The 27,934-nt window shown below is 42.4% G+C and overlaps 1 protein-coding gene across 1 annotated transcript in view; it reads right to left on the reverse strand.

Annotated features, from left to right (window-relative positions):
- Positions 1-27,934, reverse strand: part of ABCA13 (ATP binding cassette subfamily A member 13) — a 502,662-nt gene that overhangs the window by 245,958 nt on the left and 228,770 nt on the right. The window contains exons 36-41 of the mRNA XM_073008854.1: positions 25,057-25,194; positions 23,792-23,972; positions 20,881-21,099; positions 9,535-9,731; positions 2,601-2,758; positions 741-971 (exon numbers count right to left, since the gene is read on the reverse strand). Coding sequence (XP_072864955.1) covers positions 741-971; positions 2,601-2,758; positions 9,535-9,731; positions 20,881-21,099; positions 23,792-23,972; positions 25,057-25,194 — 1,124 coding nt within the window. The remainder of the gene's footprint in view (positions 1-740; positions 972-2,600; positions 2,759-9,534; positions 9,732-20,880; positions 21,100-23,791; positions 23,973-25,056; positions 25,195-27,934) is intronic.

Here is a 27,934-nt window from a genome sequence, read left to right on the forward strand (position 1 = left end):
CAGGCGTCTGCAGTGTTCCCATGCTAAACCCGCTCACATTACAGATACCCAGCATGGGGCCAGAGGCTTCCAGACAGAAGCAGAAAGAGAAGGGCAACTCTACATGAAGAATTACAACCAGCAATCATCCACTACTGACAACTGTTTAAACACCTCATGATTCTGAATTAAAGACACCAAGCTTCTCAACTATAAGAATGCTAAAAGAGGTGGGCACAGTGGCTCACGCCTGTAATCCCAACACTTTGGGAGGCCGAGGCAGGTGGATCACGAGGTCAGGAGTTCGAGACCATCCTGGCTAACACGGTGAAACCCCGTCTCTACTAAAAATACAAAAAACTAGACAGGCGTGGTGGTGGGCACCTATAGTCCCAGCTACTCAGGAGGCTGAGGCAGGAGAATGGCATGAACCCGGGAGGGGAAGCTTGCAGTGAGCCGAGATCGCACTACTGCACTCCAGCCTGGGCGACAGTGCCAGACTTCGTCTCAAAAAAAAAAAAAAAAAGAAAAAAAAAAAGAAAGAATGCTAAAAGAATGCCATTTCACTTAAAGGACAATCGTCACCTGTCAAGTGTGTTAAGTTCAGTTATTGGTGTTTACTATGCTACCAATCAGAACCCAAATGTAAATAAAAGTGTACACTTTTCTTCATCGCCTCCCCTTTACCCACATCTCTTCATTTAATGTGGAATGGCCAAGAAAGCATAAATAATTAAAGCATGCTTCAGTTTTCTCAGTACCTCTTCTAAGGTGGTGTCTGAGATCCCATAGCCCGTCAGGTGCAGCTGACGCAGGTTCTCATCCAGGGCCTGGAGGAGCCCTTTGAAGCAGGCCTTGTCTGCGTCCTTTGGAATGGCGTAGGTCAGCTCACTTCCACTGCTGTCTTTCAGAAATGCTTGTGGAATATAGATCTTTATCAGGGATGTAACACGAGCCATGTCTTCCAGATCATGAGCCTCCAGAACAGAAAGCTATCCATAAAAAAAAGGAAAAATGAAACCAGTAAGGAATGTTAATCCATATATACATAAATTGTTTCACGTCTATCCATAAGCAAATTATTTCAAAACTCCATTTCAAAGCTTAAATGAAACATCACATTTAAGCAATAAGCATCTCCATGACATCTTGTATTTTTTTCTTTCTTTTTAAAAAATATAAATCTGCAGTGATAAACCTGGTGAGGTCACACCCATATGCCCCCCAACATGCCCATCTTAGCTACTGGGCATGCCATGGCCAGCCTCCAGGGGTTTGTATTCATGAAGTGCCCCCCATCCCCTGGGAGGGCCCCAAAGAGATCCTGGGCCTAGCATTGAACAGCAGAAAACTGGGTTGAAGGGAGTCTTAAAAGGGAGACAAGAATTCTCAGTCAAAGAAGAAAGGAGCCACCTGGGGATGATGACATTCATGCAGAATTAGAGAGGACGCAAACAGGAACCTTGACTCAGAGGTGAGGGAAGACTTTTCATGGGCCACCAAGGGTCAAATACAGTCATCAAGAGTGGAGAGGTGACTTCCCACACACCCTGAATCCCAGACACAGAGTCACTGCTGCCTGCCCCCAGTTGACACAGTTAATGATGACTACAGAGGTGACACAGGTTTGGCCTCTCAGGCCAGACTCCACTTGCTCTATCCCCTCACTACTGTCTTGTATTCTGGCAAAGTTTTAGCCTCCAGGAGGGGAATATCGTTGCCAAAAAAATATTTCTAGGCCAGGCACAGTGGCTCACGCCTGCAATCCCAACACTTTGGGAGGCCGAGGTTGGTAGATCACCTGAGGTCAAGAGTTCCAGATCAGCCTGGCCAATATAGTAAAACACCATCTCTACTAAAAATACGAAAATTGGCCGGGCCTGGTGGCATGTGCCTGTAGTCCCAGCTACTCGGGAGACTGAGGCAGGAGAATTGCTTGAATCCAGGAGGTGGAGGTTGCAGTGAACAGCGAGACTCCAAAAAGAAAAGAAAAGAAAGACAGAGAAGGAGAGAAGGAGAGAGAGAGGGAGAGAGAGAGGGAAGAAGGGAGGGGGGAGGAGGGAGGGGAGGGGGGGAGGGGGGAGGGAGGGAGGGAGGGAGGGAGGAAGGAAAGAAGGAAGGAAGGAAGGAAGGAAGGAAGGAAGGAAGGAAGGAAGGAAGGAAGGAAGGAAGGAAGGAAGGAAGAAAGAAAGAAAGAAAGAAAGAAAGAAAGAAAGAAAGAAAGAAAGAAAGAAAGAAAGAAAGAAAGAAAGAAAGAAAGAGAGAGAGAGAAAGAAAGGGAGGGAGAAAGAAAGGGAGAAAGAAAGAAGAGAAAGAAAGAAGAAAAATGTTTCTAGAATACCTAGGTCATGTACTTCCTGGCCCTGACACTCACAGCAGCTCCTGTTATCTATCAGGTAATTCTGACTCCTCATGTATTTTCTCTTGGCAGTGAAAATGCATACTTGGGTTCCCAGAGGCTTGCTCCCTGCGCAGGCCTGGGGGCACTCATTTTGGCATGTGGGCCATCGTGCACAGAAGGCCTCCACTGAGACATTACTACTATGTAACTGTCGTCACTTGTTTCTTATGCCACAGACAAGAATGGGACTTCAGTGAGATGGAATGGTTGCACTCCTTACCTGTCTCGTGAGTGTCAGGCGGAGCCCCTGGCCATACGCCTCCTTCAGGCAGAAGGGAGGACCGCAGCACCTGAGCCTCCCATGCTGGAGGATGGCCACACGGTCACTCAGTGCTTCGGCTTCATCCAGGTGGTGGGTTGTGAAGATGATTGTGCGACCTGGGTGCAAGAACAGGGCCATCAGGACCAGGAGGATAAAGGCCCCAGGAGGACCTTCCCTCCTTTCCTCAGGATGGTAGATCCAGGGCACAATTTAAAGATCCTTGCCAATTTTCAAACTGAAAAAAATTGAAGTGTGTCCTGCAGGAAGGACTTAGTCAAGACTACTTTGCCAATTCGAGGCCCTGAAACTCTTTCCTCTACAGTAGTTCCCACGGATCTCCCATCCCCACCTCCATGAATGAAAGTGGGTGCTCTGCCAGGCACGGAGGGTGAAACTGCGGGGCAAAACACAGAGTGGTTGTACACAGTCCCCTGTTCTGTCTGACTTAGAGGCAGATCACTGCATGAACAGAGAGAATAAATTTTAAAAAAAAAAGAAGAAGCTGGGTGGGTGTCTCTCTCCTCAGATACTAAAGTCCTCTCTTCCTCATTTATTTATTTATTTATTTATTTTTTTGAGAGGGAGTCTCACTTTCTCACCCAGACTGGAGTGCAGTGGCACCACCTTGGCTCACTGCAACCTCCACCTCCCAGGTTCAAGCAATTCTCCCATCTCAGCCTCTGGAGTAGCTGGGACTATAGGCAAGCGCCACCACACCTGGCAATATTTTTTTTTTTTTTTTTTTGTTGGTACTTTTAGTAGACACAGGATTTCATCATGTTGGCCAGGCTGGTCTTGAACTCCTAACCTCCAGTAGTTCACCCACCTTGGCCACCCAAAGTGTTGGGATTACAAGTGTGAGCCACTGTGCCTGGCCCTCGTCATTCTTCTTTGGATGACCAGGGAGATGTATATAGGGAGAAGGCTATATTTTATGGAATTGCAATTGAATAAGAAAATCATAGCACTGGGTTAAGGCAGAATTCAATCATAAAAAAGAGGTCTGAAATGGCCATGGTATACATTGATACCCTTTGGAATCAGGGATAGTGTAACCACATGTATTCATTCTTCCAAGTAGCAGCGTCGGAACATGCAATGCCTCCCTGGAAAAGCTAACAGCAGCCATGACTCACAGAGAGGAGAGTACGTTGTGGGTGACGGGCACAGGGAGCCAGGGTGTAGGGGCACTTGGGTGTTCCTGGCAGGAAAGACATTACTGAGCCCAGTGGGCATGGCCTCCTTTGGCAGAAACAAATATTACGTTCAAATGTTTTCTCTAAGCATTCTAGGATCTTATCAAGTTTTACGACTTTTGCTTGGAAAGAAAAAGCCTCAGATTTAGCTTTAGCAGAGCAGAGGCCATAGAAACCAGAAGATATTTTGATGAAGTTGATTCAGTTATATAAAAAGATGTTGCTGCTTTTAGCTTCGACACTCCCCATTGGCTTCCACTGAGCCCCATTCAACTTGTTCCATTTTAATAAATAGAAACACATTGATTGATTCTTGCTCCTAAGGTAAATGTTCAAAGAGAGAAGGCTAAACATGTCTTTAATTCTACTCAAGTAAATGTTTGAGGTGGTGAATACACTAATTACCCCGATTCGATCATTACACAACGTGTTCATGTGTCAAAACATCACGCCATAACCCATGATTGGAACGTAGATGGAGCTCAAGGCCATCATGCTTAGCAAACTAATGCAGGAACACAAAACCAAACACCGCATGTTCTCACTTATAAGTGGGAGTTAAGTGATGAGAACACATGGAGACAGAGAGGGAACAACACACACTGAGGTCTACCAGATGGTGGAGGGAGAGGGGAAGGAGAGGATCAGGAAAAATAATGAATGGGTACTTGGCTTAATACCGGAGTGATGAAATAATCTGTGCAACAAACCCCTGTGAAACAAGTTTACCTATATAACAAACCTGCACATGTACCCCTGAATTTAAAAGTGAAAAAATAAAAACAATAAATAAACATATGCAATTATCATGTGTCAATTAAAAACAAAACACAAGTAGAAAAAACAACAATAATAGAGGAGACAACTTAAAAGACTAAGATTTTCAATACATTAAAAAAAAAAAAGATGCATTTACAAAGAAACTATGGAATGTAGACCCAAGAGCAACAGAGCTTGAAGGTCCACAATGACCAGTTCTTGCCACATATATGTCCCTGTCCCCAAGTCCAAGGCCAAGCTCCTTGCATGTTAGACCTTTGAGGCTAAGAAAATTTGCATAATCCTTGATCTAGGATTAAAGGCAGTTTAGATACTCTGATTAGAGCTATCATGTAGTTCAGATGATATGTTCCCATACAATGAAGTCTAAAAATAAAAGTCAACTAGAATCTAAATTCCCAAAAGAGAAGCAAAGAGTAGAATGGTTGTTGCCAGGAGCTTGTGGGGCGGGGAGCGGGGAGGGAGGAGAAGGAGGGAGATGTTAATTAAAGGATACAAAGTTTCAACAACACAAGATGAACAAATTCTAGAGATCTATTGTACAGCATGGTGACTACCGTTAGTAATAATGCATTATACATCAGAAAATTGTTGAGATTAGATCTTAAGTGCTCTCAACAACAAAAGGTAAGTATGTGAGGTGACGCCCATGTAAATTAGCTTGATTTAATCATTCCACAATGTATAGGTACATTTTTCCCTTGGTATCTGTGGGGCATTGGTTCTAAGACCCCTGAAGATACCAAAATCCCTAAGTAAAATGGGGTAGTATTAGCACATAACCTAAGTATATCCTCCCATATACTTTAAATCATCTCTAGATTACATATAATACCTATTAATAATATAATGTACTTACCATTTAAATAGTTGTTATATTGGGAGGCCGAGGCAGTGGATCACCCGAGGTCAGGAGTTAGAGACTAGCCTGGCCAACATGGGGAAACCCCGTCTCTACCAACAAATATAAAAATTAGCCAGTTGTGGTGGTACATGCCTGTAACCCCAGCTACTTGGGAGGCTGAGGCAGGAGAATTGCTTGAACCCAGGAGGCAGAGGTTGCAGTGAGCCAAGATTGTGCCATTGCACTCCAGCCTGGGAGACAGAGCAAGACTCTATCTCAAAAAAAAACCAAAAAACAAAAAAACAAAACAAAAAAAACCCGTTGTTATACTCTATTATTTTTATTTGTTTTGTTTTGTTTTGTTTTGTTTTGTTTTGTTTTGTTTGCTGTATTATTATTTCTTATTGGTTTTCTTTCCCTGAATTTTTTTTTCTTTTTTTGAGACAGAATCTCACTCTGTCACCCAGGCTGGAGTGCAGTGGCACAGTTTCAGCTCACTGCAACCTCCACCTCCTGGGTTCAAGTGATTCTCATGCCTCAGCCTTCTGAGTAGCTGGGACTACAGGCATGCACCACCACACCTGGTTAATTTTTTTGTATTCTTAGTAGAGACAGGGTTTTGCCATGTTGGTCAGGTTGGTCTTGAACTCCTGACCTCAGGTGATCCACTTCCCTCGGCTGCCCAAAGTGCTGGTATTACAGACATGAGCCACCGTGCTAGGCCTTTCCCTGAATATTTTTGATCTGAGGTTGTTTGAACCCATAGATGCAGAACCCATGTATATAAGGAGTCAATGGTATATCAAAACATCACTCTGTACACCACAAATACACAATTTTCATTTGTCAATTATACTTTAATGAAGCTGGGAAAACAAACAAAAAATCTTTCAAAGAATTTCAATTAGGTTTGCAGGGATTTGACCCTTGATGACTTTTTAGTGGCTGTTAAGGAACTCCAAGACATATCCAAAGCCTCAGAGAGCTATATATAGATATAGACTTTTTTTTTTTTTTTGAGATGGAGCCTTGCTCTGTCGCCCAGGCTGGAGTGCAGTGGCACAATCTTCACTCACTGCAACCTTTGCCTCCCGGGTTCAAGTAATTCTCCTGCCTCAGCCTCCCAAGTAGCTGGGACTACAGGTGTGTGTCACCATGCCCAGCTAATTTGTGTATTTTTAGTAGAGGTGGGGTTTCATCATATTGGCCAGGATGGTCTCGAACTCCTGACCTCGGGTGATCCATCGCCTCGGACTCCCAATATAACAACTATTTAAATGGTATGTACATTATATTATTAATAGGTATTATATGTAAGCCTCCCAAAATGCTGGAATTACAGGCATTAGCCACCACGCCCTGCCTCAAAGAGCAATATTACTGTTTTCCCCAAGACACAGCTTGACTGTTTCTCTCTCTGATTCAGATGATATGTTCCTCCAAAAGCTGCGCTTCCCACATTCACCCCTTGTCTATTTTAATAATAATAACGATAACCTGTCATTGATTGAGCACCCACATGGCAGATACAGAGCTGTGCACTTTCACATACAACTGTGCACTCTCACATCCTATGAGATGGTACAATTGTCTCTATTTGCAAATTAGAATACTGAAGCTCAGAAGCATTTGATCATTTCTGCAGGGTCACATGGGATTTGTAGAGCAAGTACATACCCCAGGACAGAAATTTAGTTGAGATGTGCCAGTTTTCACTGGTATTTTTTGCTTCCTTATTTATTTTTCCATGGGAGACACAGAAATACCGGTACCAGGGCTGATCAAGAGCCGTCACTGTACATAACTAAGCAAGAAACACACACAACATTCCAGGTAGACTGAGCCCCCAGTGCACTGGTATTCTGACAGAAGAGCTCTTTCTTCTCAGCAGGAAGTGTTTGTTTCTGCACAGCCCTTAGATCTGTCTCACAGAGTTGTATGATTACCTAGAGGTTTGGGCTGCTTCAGAAATGGCTATACATTTTGATTCTTGAAAACACATTTTTCTTCCAATACCGCCTATCTAATCACTTACATGCTATTGATTTTTGCATTTCAATCAGCGCAGGGACGATTTCAAAAAAGTCCTCCAAAGACAAAAAAAAAACATTGCTAACTAGTGAAGGACAGTGAGAAAATATTTGGTTTGTAACAACAGAAACTGAAGAAAACTGTCTGTTTCTGAGACTTTCATTGTATCTATTTTTCTGTCTAAAATAACCTTTGTGCTCATTACAAAAATGTTCTGTCAGCTAAAGCTTTGAGACTCCAGCTCTAATTTTTAAACTAAACAAGAGTAGTGGGCTTGTGGTATTTAATTTGCACCGCAATTCACAGGTGCAGAAACAATGTCATCTATTTGTCTATCTCCCATTGATTTTCTGCATCAGTCCCCAGCCAGGGTAGCGCACAAATTGTTTGATCCAGTTTAAATTGTTTCATCTCAAAATTTAATCAGTCTTTTGAAGTGGTGGTCAGTTTTCCATTTCCGCCCTTTCTGTATCTTTCCCCAAGGGGCACTCAGGTAAATGGAGTCAGGAGTCTTGGTGATCTCGTGGCAATGGGGAAGGGTTCAAATCTTTGGGTACCATGTGGTCAGCATCCTCTGGTGTGTGGGTGCCAACCAAGACCACATGGCACTGTCCCCCTCCCCACCTTGGCATTTGTAGCTTGGACTCCAAAGGGGTCAGACCAGAGCAGAGTGCTTCCGGGCTGTCTAGGCCTCACAGCAGGTCCTGCTGACTGCAGATGGCTGAATCTCTGCCCTGGCCTCCAGCCAGCTAGCTCCAAGGAGTTCCCTACTTCCATGGCAGCATCCCTAGCAAGCCCTGTCTTTCAGTGTCAAAGCTCATGGGCATGAAAAGGTAGGGAATACCAGTTCTCAGTGCCTCACTGGGTCCTGGAGTTCTGCTCAGCCTCGTGAACTCCGATGTGGCTGCGCCATGATTGAGGAGCCAGCATCACAGATGTGGCCTGTACTTCTTTAGTGCAATTGCCCAGGCCAGGCCAAAGCCCAGAGTGGAACAAAAAGTCACATCTGCTTGCTCAATTTTCCCACTTCTATCTCTGTCTTCTCCTTCCATAATTCCACCGAAATTGTGGGACAGAAAAAAACAGATTGTTCTTCTATACTCCCTTTAGTTATTTTTCTCCTTTCTGACTCCAGCCTATGGTTAAGCTTTAAGTGACGTGTCTTTTCTATTTCAAAGGTAGAATTTGATGGTCCAAGACATCTGGGCTCAGCCCTCTATATGCTAAGAAAAAGAAGAGTTCTTTCTTGTTATTTTTCCTTTATTTCTTCATTTGCAAATCCTAGTTCACCTCCAGGGAAATGGAGACCTTAGGTCAAGTCAGAGGAAAATTTTATACTCAAAAGGCGAAAGAAAAAGCAAAGTAACATTTTATAAGAATCTGTATTAATCCTGCCACTGATGCTTCTACACTTGTTTACCAGCACCAAGATGTGTTTCACTGTTGCAATGTTTCTCTCCAAAAGGGAGAATTCTCATCAAAAATACATAGAGCAATGCTTCCTAGCTGTCAGGATTGCAGAAAGAATCAGAAGTTGGAAATTAGTAACTTCCCATCAAATGTCCTAAATTGGAAAGAAACAATAATAGATGCGAGAAATATGGACCAGAGGCTCAACGGCCACCCTCAGTTCAGGAAACTTTCTCTGTAGCTACAAGTAAATCAACTGCCATCTCTCTGAGTCTTCGTTTCTTCATCTGAGACAAGGGATGTTTGTCCTATGATCTGGGATGCCTCTTCTAAGAAACTAAGCTCCCAGAAGAAGACAATTTTCCTTGAAATCACGTGTGATAATATATAATGTACATAAATGTCATTGCTGTTATTGAGTTAAAAGGTCAAACACAAAGTAAGCAATTCTAAGCACTATAGAGATGTTATCTAATGAATATATCCCTATAAGTGATTTAAAAACTATGTTTTTCTGAAAAGGATAATGTAGCCTCATTGGGACACAACTAGGTTCTTCCGTACAATAGCAATGCATTTCCTGCAATACAACATTGTGGGAAGAGAAGGCAGAAGAAGGCCCAGTGCCTACCTTCTCGGTACTTGAGCAGAATGTCCCACAGACTATGCCGGGAGCAAGGGTCCACCCCACTGGTGGGCTCGTCCAGAACCACGGTCCTCGACATGCCCAGGAAAGCAATGCCAATGGACAGCTTCCTCTTCAGGCCTCCAGACAGCGCTCGAGTCTGTTTGTGCTGATGCTGAGTTAAGTCCACATCCTGAAGAGTTCTGAAATTAGAAGAAAGCATCACTCTTCTCCCTGAACACCTTAAACCGTTGCTTCTAATTTCACTCCAGAAATAATGACTAACGGTGACTGAAATCATTATAAACCACAAATATATCACGGAGGCGTGGATGCTACACACATATGTGAGTCTCACCATAGCAGCATGGACTTTCTCCAGGTTCAGATGGAATCACACCAAGGGACTAACCGTGATGCACACCAGCGATATCTGCCCAGAACTGTGCTTGGAAATACTTGCATTGCCTCCTCTCTGGAGAAGCATGTCTCTCATTTCACTCGTACCTCCTGCCAGGGAGGGCCCTGCATCCCTCTACAGGGTATGGAGTATAGTGGAATGGCTGGTGCACCAGTGTGGTCAGAAGATGCAAGGCAAGCCCAGCTCTACTGTTCATCAGAGAAGCCCTTCACTCCCTGGCCCACTGTCCACTAAATCTGGATCACCCAACCTTCCTGATTAATGCAGATGTTCCAATGAAATGCCATGTGCAAAGTATAAATTATCATTTGCTATTCACGTAAGAACAAGTCTCCTGTTCTGTTGCAGGGATCTTTTGGTCTTGGGAGTTCCAGATCTCAGACACCCAGTGCAAAGCCTTCCCCATGTGAAACTTTACCCCCCTTCTAGGGATCCACTCTCTTTTCTCATAAATAACTTCCCTCACCACTGTGCCCCTGTTAACTCTACACGAATACTTACTGCCCTCATCACCAACTTATCATCTTACTCATTGTTAGAGACCCAGTTTAAACAACGCCTTCCTGAAACCTTCCCTTGACTGCTCAAACCAAAGTGGAGTCTCTCCCCTGAGCTGCAGGCATGTTTCTACCTTCCTGATAGCCAGCAGCTGAAGTCATGGTGCCATTCTGCAACCAGAGAGAAGGCTAGACAGTCAGAGGAGGATTTGACAGGTTCCAGACAGTTGGGCTTCAAGCATAGTTGGGGCCTGGAACATTCCAGAATCCCAAGCAGAGAATTGGGTGAATCCCATTGTCTGCCTGATGATTAAGTAAGTATTTCATGTAAATACTTCCCATCCTGACCTAGAAAGAGTTCAAGCCCACTTCTTAGGGTTTAGTGTTCACTCTGTGCACTTAATGTTTCATTCAAATCTTATAGTGCATTTTCAGCTGGTTAAATCTCAACCTAAATTTATAGTAGTAATTTTTGCTCCTGTTTTTCACGTGTTCCCAATGTGGACAACACCCTATTGAAAAGAGGAAGACAAATGTTTTCATTTCACCAGGTAACTGTCTAGCCCTGTAATCTCCCAACACATTCTCAGCTGCGAGATTCCAATCTAGTAGAGGAGGTCCATCTATTAAGCCAAACTTAGCACATTAACCAGAGATCAGTCAGCAGAGAAGACAAATAGACAAGAAAAAAAGTCAGTAAGATGTCAGATGTTCTCAAATGTGCATGTTCTGGTTACCTTTCTATGTTCAACCTCAAACCCCTCCTTCTTCATTTCTTCCATTGGCACTACTTGGGATGTCTATGGTATCCTCTTGGGTGGCCCCATGCTGCTGCCTCATTGTGCACCCTAACTAAGCTGGAAGCCTACCTCCTCTTCATATACCTGGCATTGAACTTCAGGAATACTTTTGGCCCCCTGCCACTGTGTCACCACCTGTGCAGTCCTTCACAGAACCTCCACTACACAGGTGTCAAACAAGATGTAAGCAAAAGGAACCAACCATGCTTCTACAATCAAATTTACGCAAAGAAGCTGAGGCCTGCTCTCTATTATATCTTATGGAACTGGTTAGCACTAAACTGACCAATCTGGTTCACTCTGTATTTTTACTTCTGTTTTTAGTGGAGACCTGTTTTTCTGATGCACTTTGAACTTCAATATACAAACACGTTTTATGGACAATTTTGCTCCCCATTGTGTATGTGTGTGTGTGCATGCGCGCGCGTGTGTGTGTGTTTTAAAATTCCTGAAACCAAGAGTGGTAGGTGATAATGATAGGGTGGAGGGAGTGAGGATGAGCCTGTTTCATTCGTGTGTGTTTTATAAATTCTTGCAAGATAGCACAAATGGTCTATAATATCATAGGTGCTGGTTGCATATTGGATATAAGGGTAGGGGTATCAAAGAGCAACAAAGCACAGGTCCTTCTGTAGGAAATCAGAGTTGTCTAGAGAAATCATGTGTATATATCCAATTAGGACACAATGAGATAAATGTTACAGGTGAAGTATAAGCAACGTGCTATGGGAAGCTCACAGGAGATGGTGAGTCATTGGTCTTGGAGAGGTCCAACTTAAAGTAGAACTTTTTATCACATCATAATACTGTAGAATCTATAATTCTGAAGAATATCATTCATTCATATCATAAACGCTTTCCCACAGAGGAAATCCTAGTCACTTTGTTTTATTTTTTAAATGTTAGCTCCAAGCTTGGATAATCATATTTAACATTTATTAGACATGTATCATACACTAGGTACTATTCTAAGTGCTTTGTGTGTATAAATTACTATAATCCACATAACCACCAAATGAGGGTCTTCTCATCATTAGTACCACATTATATTTGGAAAACCCAAGAGAGAGATAGTACATATTGTCAAAAGCTTTCTAAGTGGAAGAGCTGCATTCAACCACTAGCACTCTGAAGCCAGAATACACACTGGCATCCACTGGGTCCCTGTGACACGCATCATATGCACCTGTTAAGTGTCTCACTCCCCACATGGACTGGAGCTTTCCCAAGAACAAGCCCCTTTGTCTTAGTATGTCTGTTTTCCCAGACCCAGGCTTGGAGGCTGAAGATAATTAGCACTCACGGCATTTTAATCAGTGAATTTAATATCCACTAAGGTCAATGGAAGTGAAAGTCCTTGACTTATTTTGCACAGAACGACACATTCCTAGGACTCTAAGCCACGGAGGCATTGGCTGGGGCCAGCAAAACAATGTCTGAACACCCATCATTGCAGCAGAGAGAGAACCCCATTGCAAAGCGCAGTCATTTCCACTCTGCTGGTTTCTGGGCATTGTTCAGATGCTTACAGTGGACCTAAAAATTAAAGAAGACAGCAATTTGTAAACACTGGACAGAAGTTTTTAATCTGTTGAATATTTTTTAAATTTTAAAGTTATTTAGAGGCTAGGGTTTTTCTAGTAGTTATTGATCTTATATATACCAAAAAGAAGCAAATAATTTTTGCAAAGTTACATTTCCAAATTCCTTCTCAAAAGGACAGGATAATCCTCTAATTGAGAACATTGCTAGGCAGCAGGGAAAGGAGGAAAAGATATTTTCTCCTATTAAGACCCAATCATGCACCAGAGAATGTATTTCAGATGCTGCTCTTTAATCATCCATTCATTTATTCAAGGAATGTTTACTGAACCCCTACAATGCCTGGCACCTGCCACCTGCTAGGGCTAGAGAAATAAATCGAATCTTATCCTTGATTCAAGAAATTCAAGGTCTAGTGGAAAAGACAGGCAAGAAATTATAATAAGAGTAGAAGTAAGTAGGGTAATGATAAAGTCCCAGGTGCTATAGGGATTCCCTCTGACTCCAGAGAAAGTGGCATATGAAATTAGTCAGATGGGTAGTGAGAGTAAGTGAAGTGGGAATGCTTGAACAGTATGTTCCAGGAAAAAAAAAAAAAAAAAAAAAAAGAGGAAAGCACTTGCCAGGACTTGGGGGAGAAAGACTAGCATATGCAAGGAACAAAGAAATTCTGTCCTTGAAGTACAGGGAAAACCATACAACGACCTCAGATAAGACAGGAGAGAGAGGCTTGAGCCAGGACACATACCCATCATAAATCCTGTTCTATAACTGCTATTTCTTTCCTTCACTTGGTCTCCATGTGGGGCAGTTGACTCCTTTTGTCTCACTATGACCTTCCCCACCTCTGCTAAAGCCCCCAGCCTTGAATCTCAGGTCATCTGAGCCTATCATCCACCGCTGGGTGGTGTTGTCACTGCTGTTGTCATCTACCCATCCCTGAATCTGCTCTTGTGCACTGTCTCTTTCTTCAGCTCTACTCTTATCATTATTCTTAGAGATTTTATTAGTATTTGATGTAGCATCTCCTCCCTTCACTCCACCAATTCCATTTACTCACAACCAAGTAACATCCTAGACCTTGTAATTTCTAACAAACACAGCTCCCCCAGGCTCTCAATTCCATGCCTCCTCTTCTGACTAGTTAACTTTATAATCACTTCTGTGCGTGCACTCTTTACCTTGAAAAACAATGAAGCTAATGGAAGCACTCACAGACTCAGCCCTTGGTCCTTCCATTGGAAGTGAGCCTGCTGTGCTCTCAGGAGAGACAACCCCTTGTCTCTTGTTTAAATCCCTTTCCCTGTCCCATACAGAATAGTGTTCCAGGAAGCCACTTTCTCTGTAGCTCAATCCAATTATTCATTCTCTACTGGGGCATTCTCATCTGTGTATAGATATGCTGCTGTGATTCCCGTCTTTGAATTCTTTGAATGGAAGAGGAGCACTTTTTCTCTTGACCTCACTTTTTCTTTTTGACACTATCATATTTCTTTGCTTTTTTTGCAGCAAAACTCCTAAGATGTGCTGCTGCCAATTTCTCTTCTTCCATTATCTCTTTAATTGACTCTAATAAAACCTTCATTCCCTTCACACTACTAAAATTGCCTTCTGGAGGTCACTAGAGCCCTCCACATACTAAATCCAAAGGCCATTTTTTTAAGTCTTCATTTTACTTGACCCTTAACAGTATTTAAGGTCTGATCACACCCTCACCATTAGTGGACTTGGTTCACGTCTTTGTCTTCCGCCTTTGCTACTAGTTTCTCTTTCTTGCCTGCTTGGCTGGTTTCTCCCCATCTCTCCATACACTCCATGTTGGAGTGTCCAGGGATCAATATGCTTTGTCCCCTCTTCTACTCGTCCTTCACTTATGCCCTCTGTGATCTCATTACTATCAAACAAATGTGCCTCCAACCTGAGTTGCATGGTGAACTCCAGAACTCTAAGTGGTAATGTTAACTACATAACAATATCACACTGACTTAAAGGTCTGACAAATTTCCTCTCTTGACTATGCTTATCTTCTCTAGGCCAAATTAAGGGCAAAACAGTAATGATCTGAATCTTGACACATGTTTACTCTAAAGATTCTAGCAGGGATGCTACCTCCCTTGAACTCGCATTTTAATGAAGCTACACATTAAGGAAACCAAGTGGTGATACAGGAGACTAATAGGGAGCATGTTGGATCTAAATCAGATGTTTGCAGTTTTCTCTTTCTCTAATTGAAGACTACTGTCCTAAAACATGATCTTATTCTGATTTCTTTTGTGCAGATTGGCTTTGTTGCTAGGTAACACGCTGTGCGCTGATAATCATTAAGGTTGCCTGGCATCCAAGTAAGATGAAGCAAATGTAGCGTTGTTAGGTGTTTGATTTAAGCTCCCAATCTCAATCACAATAGAGTTTACTGTGGTCTAGGGTAGATATATCTTTTGAAATTACAATAGGTGACCTATGACTTGTTTTAAAAAATCAGGTTGGATACAGACAATTTGCTATCTCGTAATATACAGTCTATAAGATGCCTAGCTATTTCTCATTAAGTATCCACTCAAATTCAAGACAGGTTTGAATAGTACAAACTAAATATATTCCCTGTACTTCCAAGTGTCCACTGTCATTAACATTATTACTATTTCCAGCCATTCTCTGAAGACAGCATGAGATGTGAACCAGCCACCTTCCAGTGGAGAATGCCCTCCAGTAGAGATTATGACAATAATGTGAATGTTGAGCAGGGGACAAAAGAAAAAAAGATGATTTAAATAAAATGTATAGTATAATCCATCACTTTAACAATGGACTTCTGTCCCTCAAGGACTTTTTCCATCAATTCAGGCTTAATTTGCACATAGCCCTCACAGTGTCAGCATCCATCTAGAAGGCGATTTGGCTTTTTCTACACATGCACTTATAGTATACATGGTATCTAAACACAGCCACAAATTTCAACTTGAGATCATCTGCAGAAATACTGATCCCATCCAAGTATGGGAAAATAAAACTGTGTAATGCAGTGGTACATTTCTAGAGAACCAGTTTGTCACTTTCCAACGCTGCTCTCCACTAAAAGATTTTCAGGGGTAACATGAGCGTGATTTTCCCCAATGCCCTCCTTTAAGACCCTAGCCCCTAGGTAATATGTGCCTCTGCCATATTCTGGGTTTGTGATCTTGTTTTGTTTCATATCTCCAACAGAATGTCCATAATACTGCCTCACTTGGCCCCTCTAGGATCCAGTGTGTGCAATCTGACCTTACTCAGGTGAGATTTCTTTAAGAGAAATGCTCCAGAGGTAGGTTCCACAATGCACCAGGGATCCTTCATCCACACGTTCCCCACTGTGGGTTGCTAGTGACCCACCTGCCCTGCCTGCCAGGTTCTGAGAGTGCATTTTAAAGCTAATGCATTCACTAGCCCCGGGGAGAGCAACTGTTAACCAATCACCTACACTTCTCAGACTCCTGGAATCCCCAATGGGTGTCCATACTCTCATTAGGGCATCAACGCTAGAAATGTGCTAGAGAATCTGCCCTCTCTCCGCCCGGTCGGTCTTGTCTTCCCAGAGGCCATGCCCACATGCTACAGCATAGTGGCCAGCTTGAAGGAAAGGCAGCAGAAGGCACTTTGCACCTGAGAGTCCTGGGTCAGATCCTGACTTCCCTCTACGAGCTGCACGGCACCATCTCCCGGAGCCTCTGCCCTTCCTGTATCCCAGTGAAAAGATACTTGAATGAGACCACTCATGTAAGTTCCTGGCACATATCCACCATAGTGGCTGGCACAAGAAAAGGTATTAAACAAATGAAAGTCCTCATTTATAAAACATAGGTAGCCATTGCAGAGGTGAGACTGGAAGCAGAAGGCCCCTCTGGCCATCTGAGAGAGCCCACAGGGTGCTTCTTTCCCGCCCTGGCCCACGTGGTCCGCACAACATCCCAAGGACGCGGTGAGAAGGGATCTGGTCCTTGAAGGATCTCAGGATTTGGGCACAGCAAGGAAACTGAGGTAGCACTGGAGAGGAGGGTAATAAATAAGAAAAACCAGCATGGGCAGGAGCACAGGCTGGCAGTGCCCTGGTGGGAGCCTAGCACCACAGCTGGCCTCAGCATCAGACACCTCCAGGCTCTGTAACTCACATCTCTAAGACAAACTCATCACTTTCCTCTCATCCACTTCTCAAATAGGCTCTCTCTGTACACACAGCTAGCCCTTGAACAATGCAGGGACTCGGAGCACCACACTGCACACAGTCAAAAATCTGTGTATAACTTCCAGCTCCCCCAAAGCTTACCTACTAATATTCTACTGTTGACTGGAGGCCCCACAAATAATGTAAACAGTCAGTTGACACCTCTTTTGTATGTTATATGCATTACAAACTGTATGCTTACAATGAGGTAAGCTAGAGAAAAAATTGTTATTTAAAAAGGCATAAAGAAGAGAAACTATATTTGCTATTGTCTAACTGGAAGTGGATCATCACAAAGGTCTTTATCCTTGTCATCTTCACGTTGAGTAGGCTGAGGAGGAGGAGGAAGGGGAGAGCTGGTCTTGCTATCTCAAAGGTGGGTGAGGCAGGTCAGGCAGAGGAGATGGAAAGGTAGCAGAAGAGGTAGACACACTGAGTGTTACTTGTATTGAAAACATTTGAATATAAGTAAGATCTGCAGGGTTCAAACCTGTGTTGTTCAAGAGTCAACTGTATGTTAATAAACACTATGCTTGCCTGAGCCAGACATCTGGGGATTCCCATGGACACCCCCTCCTCTCTTATTCCCCATTGGGTTTGCATCTCCCTTTCCTCCTCACCCTCCTGGACCTCTCCTGGCCTAATCTTTTCTTAGTGCAGGAGCCCCCAGCTCTCCCCGCGACTTGGGCTCACTCCGGCCCACCTCATTCTCCACCTGCAACTGGAGAGAGTGTGTGACCCACCATTGGGTGGCCACTGTAACCAGGTGCTCAGCACTCTCCAGAGGCCTCATGCCCATGGACAGCCTACAGAACAAAACCTAAAATCTTGCAAGGCTTAGGAAGCTTCTGTAATGTTGTCCAGCTTCTCCAGCCTGTCCTGTGCCTGCAAGAAGGAGGCCTGTGGACCCTCTAAGCTGCACATGCTGTAACATATTGCAGCCTACCCACTGCAGTCAACCCCAGGTCATCCTTACTCATCCTGCAGCCTGCTACTCAATCATTACCTCTGCTATGACCCCTCAGCATACAAGCAGGGGCAGCTGACTCCCTGCACCCACTTCACACACACCCCAGTAGAGCTTATTCAGCTTCACTGTTTGCACCTGAGGTTTCTTTCTGAACTCAAGGGGGTTGAAGGATAAAAGACAACAAATATGGTGCAGTATATACTGCTCGAGTGATGAGTGCACCAAAATCTCACAAATCACCACTAAAGAAATTACTCATGTAACCAAATACCACGTGTACCCCAATAACTTATGGAAAATATAAAAAAATAACAATTGAAAAAATATCCAGTTATTCAACTCAAAGAATGCTTAATATACTACAGTGAACCAAACAGACTACGTCCCTGTAGTCAAGGGGTTTGCTATCTGGTGGAAAGTAAGAGAAGACAAATACACAGAGGCTGTCATGAAATGATAAATGTCTTAAATAAGAGCCAGAGAAATAGAGAGGACTCAGGAGGGTAAGCGGGAAGGTGTTCTGATCAGGAAGTCTGCTCTAAGATGGTGTCTGAGAAGAGCCAGGATGGCAGTGAGGCAGGGTGCACGCCGAGCCCATCACAGCACAAATGCAGCGAAGGGCCTGTTCAGTGTGCTCAGGGAACCACCATAAGACCAGTGCAGCTGGCACCACACAATGAAGGATCAGGTAAACCAAGATAGATTGACAGGGCCTTATAAATTTATAGTCCAAAGGAGGAGGGTTTTGAGGTGGAAGGGGGCACTCATAATAAATCTGAGACAATAGACACAAGAATGTAAATTACACAATTGTAGGCCTCCATATCTTTAGATTATACCCCAAGTGATGTGAGTCCTTGAAGGGCAGTGGGCAGAGAAGGGTCAGGACCTGGATACATTTCTAAGGAGCACTCCATGTGGAGTGGTGAAAGCAGGGGACATCAGGACACTAGATAATGGTCTGGGGAGAACAGCTGGGGGTTGGGTTTAGGGGCAAGACAAGCTTTGCAAAAGTGAACCAAAGGGGCTGGAGGAAAGGGGAGAAGAAGCAGACAGCAGGCAGGAAGGCCAGCTGCAGCCCTGGCATCTCTGCAGAGACATGATGCAGGGTAACCTGCAACAGCAGGGATGGAGAAGCAAGCAATGGCAGATGGAGAGGCCGAGCAAAGGAAGGGTGGAATGGAGCATTCTCATTACAAATGTTTTGCTTGGTCTCTGGTCATATCGCCAAAGGCACATGGATTGTGTGACAACTTTAAAACTCATTCCTCTTTTTCTCAGTGTTCCAGGGTTAGAAACATCAAAGTAGAGCTCCACCATCCTGAAGCACGTAGTGGAAAAAGTGGTAAAGAAATAAGGTTACACCATACAAACTAACGACCAAACCCTGTGAGCTTTCACCTTAATTAAAAGCAGATTGTAAATACTTATTTATAAATGTAAAGCTTGCAAAAATATTGTAAAATAACAATAATCTGTAAGAATTCATTACATTCACATTTTCTTCTTAGGAATGTGCAGTCTGTTACCAGTTATGCTTACACACTTGCCTCCAAGGGCTCCTTCCCCACACGCTCATGCCATGGTTGAATTTCTGCTTTGCAAAGTCCATCCACTGGAATTGCTAAGAACACGGCACTAGCCCCAGGAGGCCAGAGCCATACATCTTCCTGATGGGGCAGAGCCCAGCACAGGACAGATGGCCTGCTTAACTACCACTGTTTGCTGAATCGATGACCCCAGCACTGGATTGACGTTTCTACTTCCAGCTACTCTCCTTGACTTTCATTGCTCCACTTCCCCCTCCAATCCATACTGTAATCCATGGTCATCACCCTCAAACACCACTTTGTTCTCTAATCAGGAACCTACTGTCTCTCCCTTTTACCTCTGGTCTAAACTTCTATCAGTGTCCAACGAGACAGAGCACACTGCCTTGCTTTTACTTTGCTTCCCATCCTGGATACCCTACTTCCTTTCCACCTCTCCCTACATATTTCCACCTCTCCCCACACATTCTCAACTCCAAATCTTCCTTGTGCTATTCCACTTTCATATAGGGTTCAGCTCTCCATGTGGACCCACCAATATCCTACCATTCTTTGTGGCCCTACCAGGACTTCTCTGCTCCTTACCTTGTGCAATCAGTTAGTCAGCATGACCTGATTCTTCTAAATTTGAATAGTCTTCAAATACAGGCCTTCCTGGCCCATGCACCATAGCGCCATGACCATAAATCAGGCTGTCACCACCTCTTGCCTACATTGGCCACTCTGTATTCAGTCTCTCCCATGGTACCTGCTATGATCTGGCAGGAGTGAGCTTCCAGATCTCAGGCTAATCACAATCCCCCACTCATGAACACCTACTTGCTCAATGAAGTTCAAACTCCTTGGCATGACTAACAAGGCTCTTTTTTTCTTAATCTTGTGTGTGTGTGTGTGTGTGTGTGTTTGTGTGTGTGTGTGTGTGTGTGAGAGAGAGAGAGAGAGAGAGAGAGAGAGACAGGAGGGAAGGAAGGAGTTGAGGAAGACCTAGGGATCAAGGAGAGAGAAGGCAGGCTAATCAGTTTCTTGACAACCAGTTTTCCTGTTGCCTTTTAATTCTTTTCATTTCAGGACACCCCTAGGGACCTTTTGCTCTAGATACACAAAGTTTCCATCAACAGCCTCTGTGCTTACATGTGCTCATCTCTTCCCCACATCAAAGACAAATTAGATCAAATTCAATGCCTTCCCACAGAAGCCTTTTCTGACATTCTCAGTGTTGGTGGTTGTGTCATAATTCCATAGTTAACAACCATTTGCTAATCATTTCCTCTTATAAATGTAGACACAGATGATTTTTAAGTGTCTCTTTCTAGTGTCTTCACTTCCTTACACAATGGGCAGAGGCAGAAGGAACAGAGACAACTGTTTACTAACTGATTGACTTGCTGATGCAGCTCCTTCTTGGTCAACTGTGGAGACTTTATGGAAGCAAAGAGCAGCAGATGTTCCCGGACGGTGAGGTTGTCCAACAGGATGTCCTGCTGCAGACACACACCCAGCTCCATTCTGACCCTCGACAGGTCTGTCTGTAGGTTCTTGCCATTGATGATGATGTTTCCAGAAGTGGGAGGGTAGAGCCCCGTCAACATAGATCTGCCAGAGAAAATAAGACAGCATGGAGAATATGCATTGCTGATACTGTGAGCGTCAGCAATCCAGTCAGCTCCAGGATGGCGCATGCATCCTGCCAAGAGCACTCCACCCTCTGCTGTCCTGGTTTTTACACAATCAGTTAAAAGGCGTGAGGAGCTTGAGGGCATGTTCGCTGGTTGATCTTGAAAATATGAGTTTAACATAATGTTTATGCTACCACATGAAATACAAATGCTCCTTGACTTCTGATTGGGTGATGTCCCAATAAATCCATCAAAAGTTGAAAATATTGTAAGTCAAAATGTATTTACATGTAATCTACCTAACATCACAGCTTAGTCTGTCTAGTCTACCTTAAATGTGCCCAAAACATTTACATTAGCCTATAGCTGGGCAAAATCAACTATCACAAAGCATATTTTATAATAAGGTGTTGAATATCCCTTGCAATTTATTGAATATTGTACTGAAAGTAAAAAGCAGAATGGCTGTATGAGTCCTCAGACTATAGTTTCTACCTAATGTGTATTATTTTCACACCATTATGACATCAAAATATCATTAAGTTGAACCATTGTAAGTCTGAACTGAGATCATAGAGCATCATAGTTGTATGGGACTTTAAGATGATAACATTCAACTTTTTACAGATGAGGAAACATGCTAAAGAAATGACATATATACCTAAATCCTCATCATTAAATATAAGCAAAACAGAGATGCAAAGCTAGGCCCCAACCGTGGAGCCAGTCTTCCTTCCACTGCTCCCGGGATAGTCTGTGTGTGTTAAAACCACAAGAACTCAAGCAGCCGGCCACCACAAGCTCACACGACCGACTTTACCAACAGAAGCCTCAGAATTGCCTGGTTCTGCTTCCGCGCTTCAGGAAGTTTATTATTTAAGTTTTAAATTGGTTCCTTATTTCTGAAAAGTTAAACATGCCCCTACCACAGGACCTAGCAAATCCACACCTTAGTATTCACACATGAGAAATTAAATGTGTGCCGACACAAAGCTGTATGCACAAATGTTCACAGCAGCTGTGTTCGCAATCACTGATGAAGAGAAACAACCTCAATTGCAACCCATAGATGAAAACATAAAGAAACTGAATTGCCTCCATATAGTGGATACCACTCAGTTGTCCCAAGAAGCAGGCTGCTGGCCCACCACCACGCCTGGGTCCCCAAAACAGTCCGCTGAGTACAAGAAGCCAGACATGATCCCATTTACAAGAAATTCTAGAATAAGTAACCTAGTTTTTAGTGACAAAGAGCAGATCAGTGGTCACATGAAGGCCGGGGTCAAAGGAGAGCACAGGAAACCTTGGAGCAGCATAGAAAGGTTCTGCATTTGTGGTGCTTATTCCAGCACTAACCAAATGTGTCAAAACCCATCAAACTGTGCACATCAACATATACTGTTTACTGCGCAAAAATTAAACCTTAATGAACTTAAAACTCTTTGCTATATTATTTTCAAACCTATCTGGGGGAGACTATAAAATAGTTTATACACATTCCCTGGAAGTCTCAAAGATGGTTGTTTTAAATAGTGAAGATCCCATCTATGACTGATCTCTCAGCCTTTCATCTAAGAATTGCCGGGTGGAGGCAGCCACTTAGGATGACTCAAAACATACTACAAATGTACACTAAAAGCAACACAGTCATTGAACCTGAAATCATCGAGAAACTCCAAATGTAATTCACATCATTCTACTAAACAAACAGCTCCGGTTTTCCTTGTAAGAAATGTGTCTTAGTAAAAGCAGGGTGAGAGGAGCTGTCTGGCTGAGTCATTATTGGTGTAACTTGTGGTTTCCCAATTTTCAAACACTAAAAAAACACTCAGACTCATTTCCAAGTCCATTTCTGTATCCGAGGAACAAATAAAAACTGTCCATTTTCTTTCTTTCTATTTTTTCAATATGAGATTTCTGAAGTTTCATGTGTTATTGTTCTACCTTTCTTATTAAGTTTGAGGCAAAGCCCTTCTCATTGTTTTAACTAATCACATGCTACATATTTAGTGAGAAAAAGAACAAAAGAGAAAGTGATTTGTTCAAAAGAGATATTTCATAATTTTAGCAGTTGAACCTTAAACCTTCACTTCCACAGCCAGCCCAAGGCTGTGAGTGTTTGAATTCCTTGTTTCTCTGGGAGGACATGATGTGATTCTTTAATCAAATCTAAAGCCATTGGATCCTAAACCAAACATCCACCTTTAACGAGAAAAGAACCACACAAAAACCAGAATATGAAAAAGAAAAATAATCACGTGTTTAAAAAAATTGTAAATACCACTGTGATATTCCTCTTCCTACAGATATGCAAGCAAGATGATACTTAATGGGACAAATGCTGAAAGTGCCAAAGAACTTGCAAAGACTAAAGTACAACATGATAAATTATTTGTAGAAAATACAAGAATTAAGGCTTTTAAAAAGCTATCCACCTTACCCCTTTGACAGGGCTCCAGGCCTACAGTGCACCTGTGCGGTTGAGGACACAGGGCCTCTCTCACACGGGCACTCATGAGGGGCTCTGCCTTTCACCTGTGTCTCTAAACTCTGTACTGAGACTCAAAATTCTTAAAAAAGGAAAAAAAATCAAACCTTCTGTCTCACAGGAAAACTGACATTTTAAGAATCTAATGCCCAATGTTTGATAAGGGTAAAATGGGACCCACATGATAGTGGTTTTCCCGGCACCATTTGTCCCCAGCAGGGCGGTGATTTGGTCTCTGTAGAAGGTGAGGCTGAGGTCTTGGACTGCAGCCTTGTGGCCCTCATATTCCTTGGTCACAGACACCAAGGTGACTCCCGGGGGACTTCCTTCAAGCTCTCCTTCCCTGTTTTGCTGTGATGACCCTGTGAGAGAGACGAAAATTCATTGTGAAAAGACTTCAAAAGCCCTGAAGATCATGCTCATATTTATTAATTCAGTGTTCTGCTTTGAAATTGAATTCCAGCTCTGTGAAGCATACAAATCAACTCAAAAATCTTTCTTTAGCAAGACCAAGAAGCAGACTACATAATGGCAAACATTAAGTGATATCACTGATTACAAAGTTTTGAACCCTTATGATAACCATTTTGTAAAAAAATAAAAATAAAAATAAAAACACACACATGTATTTTGGTTTAAGTAGAGAAAAAACAACAGGCAGATTAGTTACACAAAAAATGTTCATGAGAAACAGTCTCCTGAGGAGGTGAGAATGGATAGGTGCTTGTCGATGTGTTCCACATTTTCTAAAAGATTCATAATTCAGAAAAATATTTAGATTGTTTAGAGTACAATGTTGACTTGTAATCTAAACCCACCATGATGGGAGCTTGTTTATCTCTGAGTGATGCATCTCTGTTTCCATGGAGATAGCCTATGAATTCATCCTTTGGCAGAGGTGCCCTGTGCCTGCACCTGCAGGAATAGGCCATGACTCTGGACTGCAGAGGCACAGGCACAGTCCTGCCCCTATCTCCTGAGAACCACAATCCCTATTTGTAAGGGACAGTGATATTCTGCCTCACACAGGAACACTGAATACACCAGCATGGGTGAGAACACTTAAAAATTTTAAAGTGCTTTACATAGGGTAGCTGCCCATCTTTGCTTTTATTTCTTACACATATTCATTTTGGGACTAACACTTCAATTTTACTAAATTGTAATATACACACAAATGCACATAATGCATACAGGGAAGGATGCTAAATAACAAATAATGGGAACTCCCTGGGGTTCCTGGATTTCACAGAACAAACACTGTCAGGGCATACTGCCTCACATCTTGGCCTTGTAGCTGTTTCCCAGCCCAAGACAGCCTAAATATAAGTCTGTCTACGAATCAGCACACACTTGCAAAGGCTGGACGAGAAAAACAATAAAAACCAAAAACAAAATGGGTCAGAGGAAAAATATATGCATCTAATAATTCTACTTCTTACAAACCTTTACTGTCAAAGTTCTCATGGAAGGAGAACAGACTGGAACTTAGAGAATATTGCCTTTTTTCCACCAAGACACCCACACTCTTCCAATATGAGGCAGTAAAGGGGAAATACCATGGTTTCCGTAGACCAAATGTTCCTGAAAGAGGAGACAATTAAAATTAGTTTAATTTTTTTATTTAGATGAAGGTACTGTATTAGAATATCTTAAGTAATTAATATAACATGTCATTCCATGTTAGTATTTTTAATATATGTCCCATATACAAAAAAGTGATATCCCAAGGCACAGCTATTAGCTTTGCAGTGGAGCCCTAACTCTCCCTTCTCAGTCTGATCCACGGCCATGTGCTAAAAGCCCCTCTCATCCACTTCCCCCAAGACATCTTTAGAGTAGGGGTTCAATAAATGCTTTTTGGATAATTGCTGAATATTCCCAGAGTAAAGTGTCACCTTGTCCCGCACTGCCCTTCTATTTTATCATTGTTCTTCTTTTGTCTATCTTTGATGTTTGCAAGGATTCCTAAACAAGGGGAAGAGCATGAGTTAAGTGCATGAGGGGATTAATCAATTGAAACGTCCACAAAGAAGAATAATTCATAATGCTAACATTTCCATATGAAACATATTATCATTCTTCAAAAGTATTCTCCAAATTCATTTCAGCCCGTTTAACATTCACTTTGCCCTCATCACATGCTGAAATGAGAAGGGATTTCATTATTAACACTTTCCAATTTTCTTTTAACACATCCATTCTAGTTTAAGTTTGATGAATGCAACTTACCTAAAGGCCTAAATTCTACAACTGATTAGAATTAAAAAGGCCTAGATAAAGACTATTACAGCACTTTGATCATCAAGCAGAAGAGAGATATGCAAGCCCTTGCACTTTCTAATCAAAAAATAGAAAGAGATGTTCAGGCACTAAAAGGCGAGCACATGTATCCATTACCTTTTGAAAGTAAAGGGAAGGTTTGCAAAATTTTTCTCCCATTCTATAGAATGGGAGAAATGTCTGTTTACTCTGTCAGTAGTTTCCTTTGCTGTGCAAAAGCTCTTCAGTTTAGTTAGATCTCATTTGTCAATTTTTGCTTTTCTTGCAATTGCTTTTGGCATCTTTGTCATGAAATCTTTGTCTGTGACTATGTCCTGAATGGTGTTGACTAGGTTGTCTTCCAGTGTTTTTATAGTTTTGAGTTTTACATGGTATTGACTAGGTTGTCTTCCAGGGTTTTTGCAGTTTTGAGTTTTACATTTAAGTCTTTAATCCGTCTTGAATTAATTTTTGTATATGGAAGTAAGGAAGGTGTTCAGTTTCAATTTTCTGCATATATCTAGCCAGTTATCCTCACACCATTTATTAAATAGAAAATCCTTTCCCCATTGCTTGTTTTTTTAGGTTTGTTGAAGATCACATAGTTGTAGGTGTGTGTTCTTATTTCTGGGTTCTCTACTCTGTTCTGTTAGTCTGTGTGTCTGTTCTTGTACCAGAACCATGCTGTTATGGTTACTGTAGCCCTGTAGTATAGTTTGAAGTCAGGTAGTGTGATGTCTCCAGCTTTGCTCTTTTCACTCAGGATTGTCTTGGCTATTCAGGCTCATTTTTGGTTCCATGTGAATTTTAAAACATTTTTTTCTAGTTCTGTGAAGAATATCAATGGTAGTTTAACAAGAATAGCATTGAATCTACAAACTGCTTTTGGCAGTATGGTCATTTTAATGATATTAATTCTTCCCATCCATGAGCATGAAATGTTTTTCCATTTGTTCTTGTCATCTCTGATTTCTTTGAGCAGTGGCTTGTAGTTCTCCTTGTAGAGACCTTTCACCTCCCTTGTTAGCTGTATTCCTAGGCATTTTGTGTGTGTATGGTAATTGTGGATGGAAGTTTGTTATTGATTTAACTCTGGGCTTGACTATTGTTGCTGTATAGGGATGCTTAACTACGCATCTGACAAAGGTCTAATATCCAACATCTATAAGGAACTTAGATAAATTAAGCAAAAAACAAACACCCCATTAGAAAGTGGGCAAAGGACATAAAGAGACACTTCTCAAAAGAAGACATACATAGGGCCAACAATCATATGGAAAAATCATATGCTCATATTATATCCTCAACATCAATGATCATTAGAGAAATGCAAATCAAAACCACTATGAGATACCATCACACACCAGTCAGAAAAGCTGCTATTAAAAGGTCAAAAATTAACAGACGCTGCTGAGGTTGTGAATAAAAAGGAATGCTTATACACTGTTGGTGGGAGTGTAAATTAGTTCAACTATTGTGGAAGACAGGTGGTGGTTCCTCAAAGACCTAAAGATAGAAATACCATTTGACCCAGCAATCCTATTACTGAGTATATACCCAAAGGAATATATATCATTTTATTATAAAGACACATGCACACACATGTTCTTTGTGGCACTATTCATAATGGCAAAGACATGGAATCAACCTAAATGCCCATCGATGATAGACTGGATAAAGAAAATGTGGTACATAGACACCATGGACTACCATGCAGCCATAAATAGGACTGAGATCATGTCCTTTGCAGGGACATGAATGAAGCTGGAGGCCATTATCCTTAGCAAGCTAACATCCTTAGCAAAGGAGCAGAAAATCAAATACTGCATGTTCTCACTTATAAGTGGGAGCTGAATGATGAGAACACATGAGGGGGAACAACATGCCCTGGGGCCTTTTGGAGGGTGAAGGGTGAGAGAAGGTAGAGGATGAGAAAAAATAACTGATGGGTACTAGGCTTAACACGTGGGTGACAAAATGATCCGTACAACAAACTCCCATGACACCATTTACCTATGTAACAAACCTGCACATGTACCCCTGCACTTAAAAGTTACAAAAA

The sequence above is a fragment of the Chlorocebus sabaeus genome, chromosome 21 (genome assembly GCF_047675955.1).
Source record: "Chlorocebus sabaeus isolate Y175 chromosome 21, mChlSab1.0.hap1, whole genome shotgun sequence".
Taxonomy (NCBI): Eukaryota; Metazoa; Chordata; class Mammalia; order Primates; family Cercopithecidae; genus Chlorocebus; species Chlorocebus sabaeus.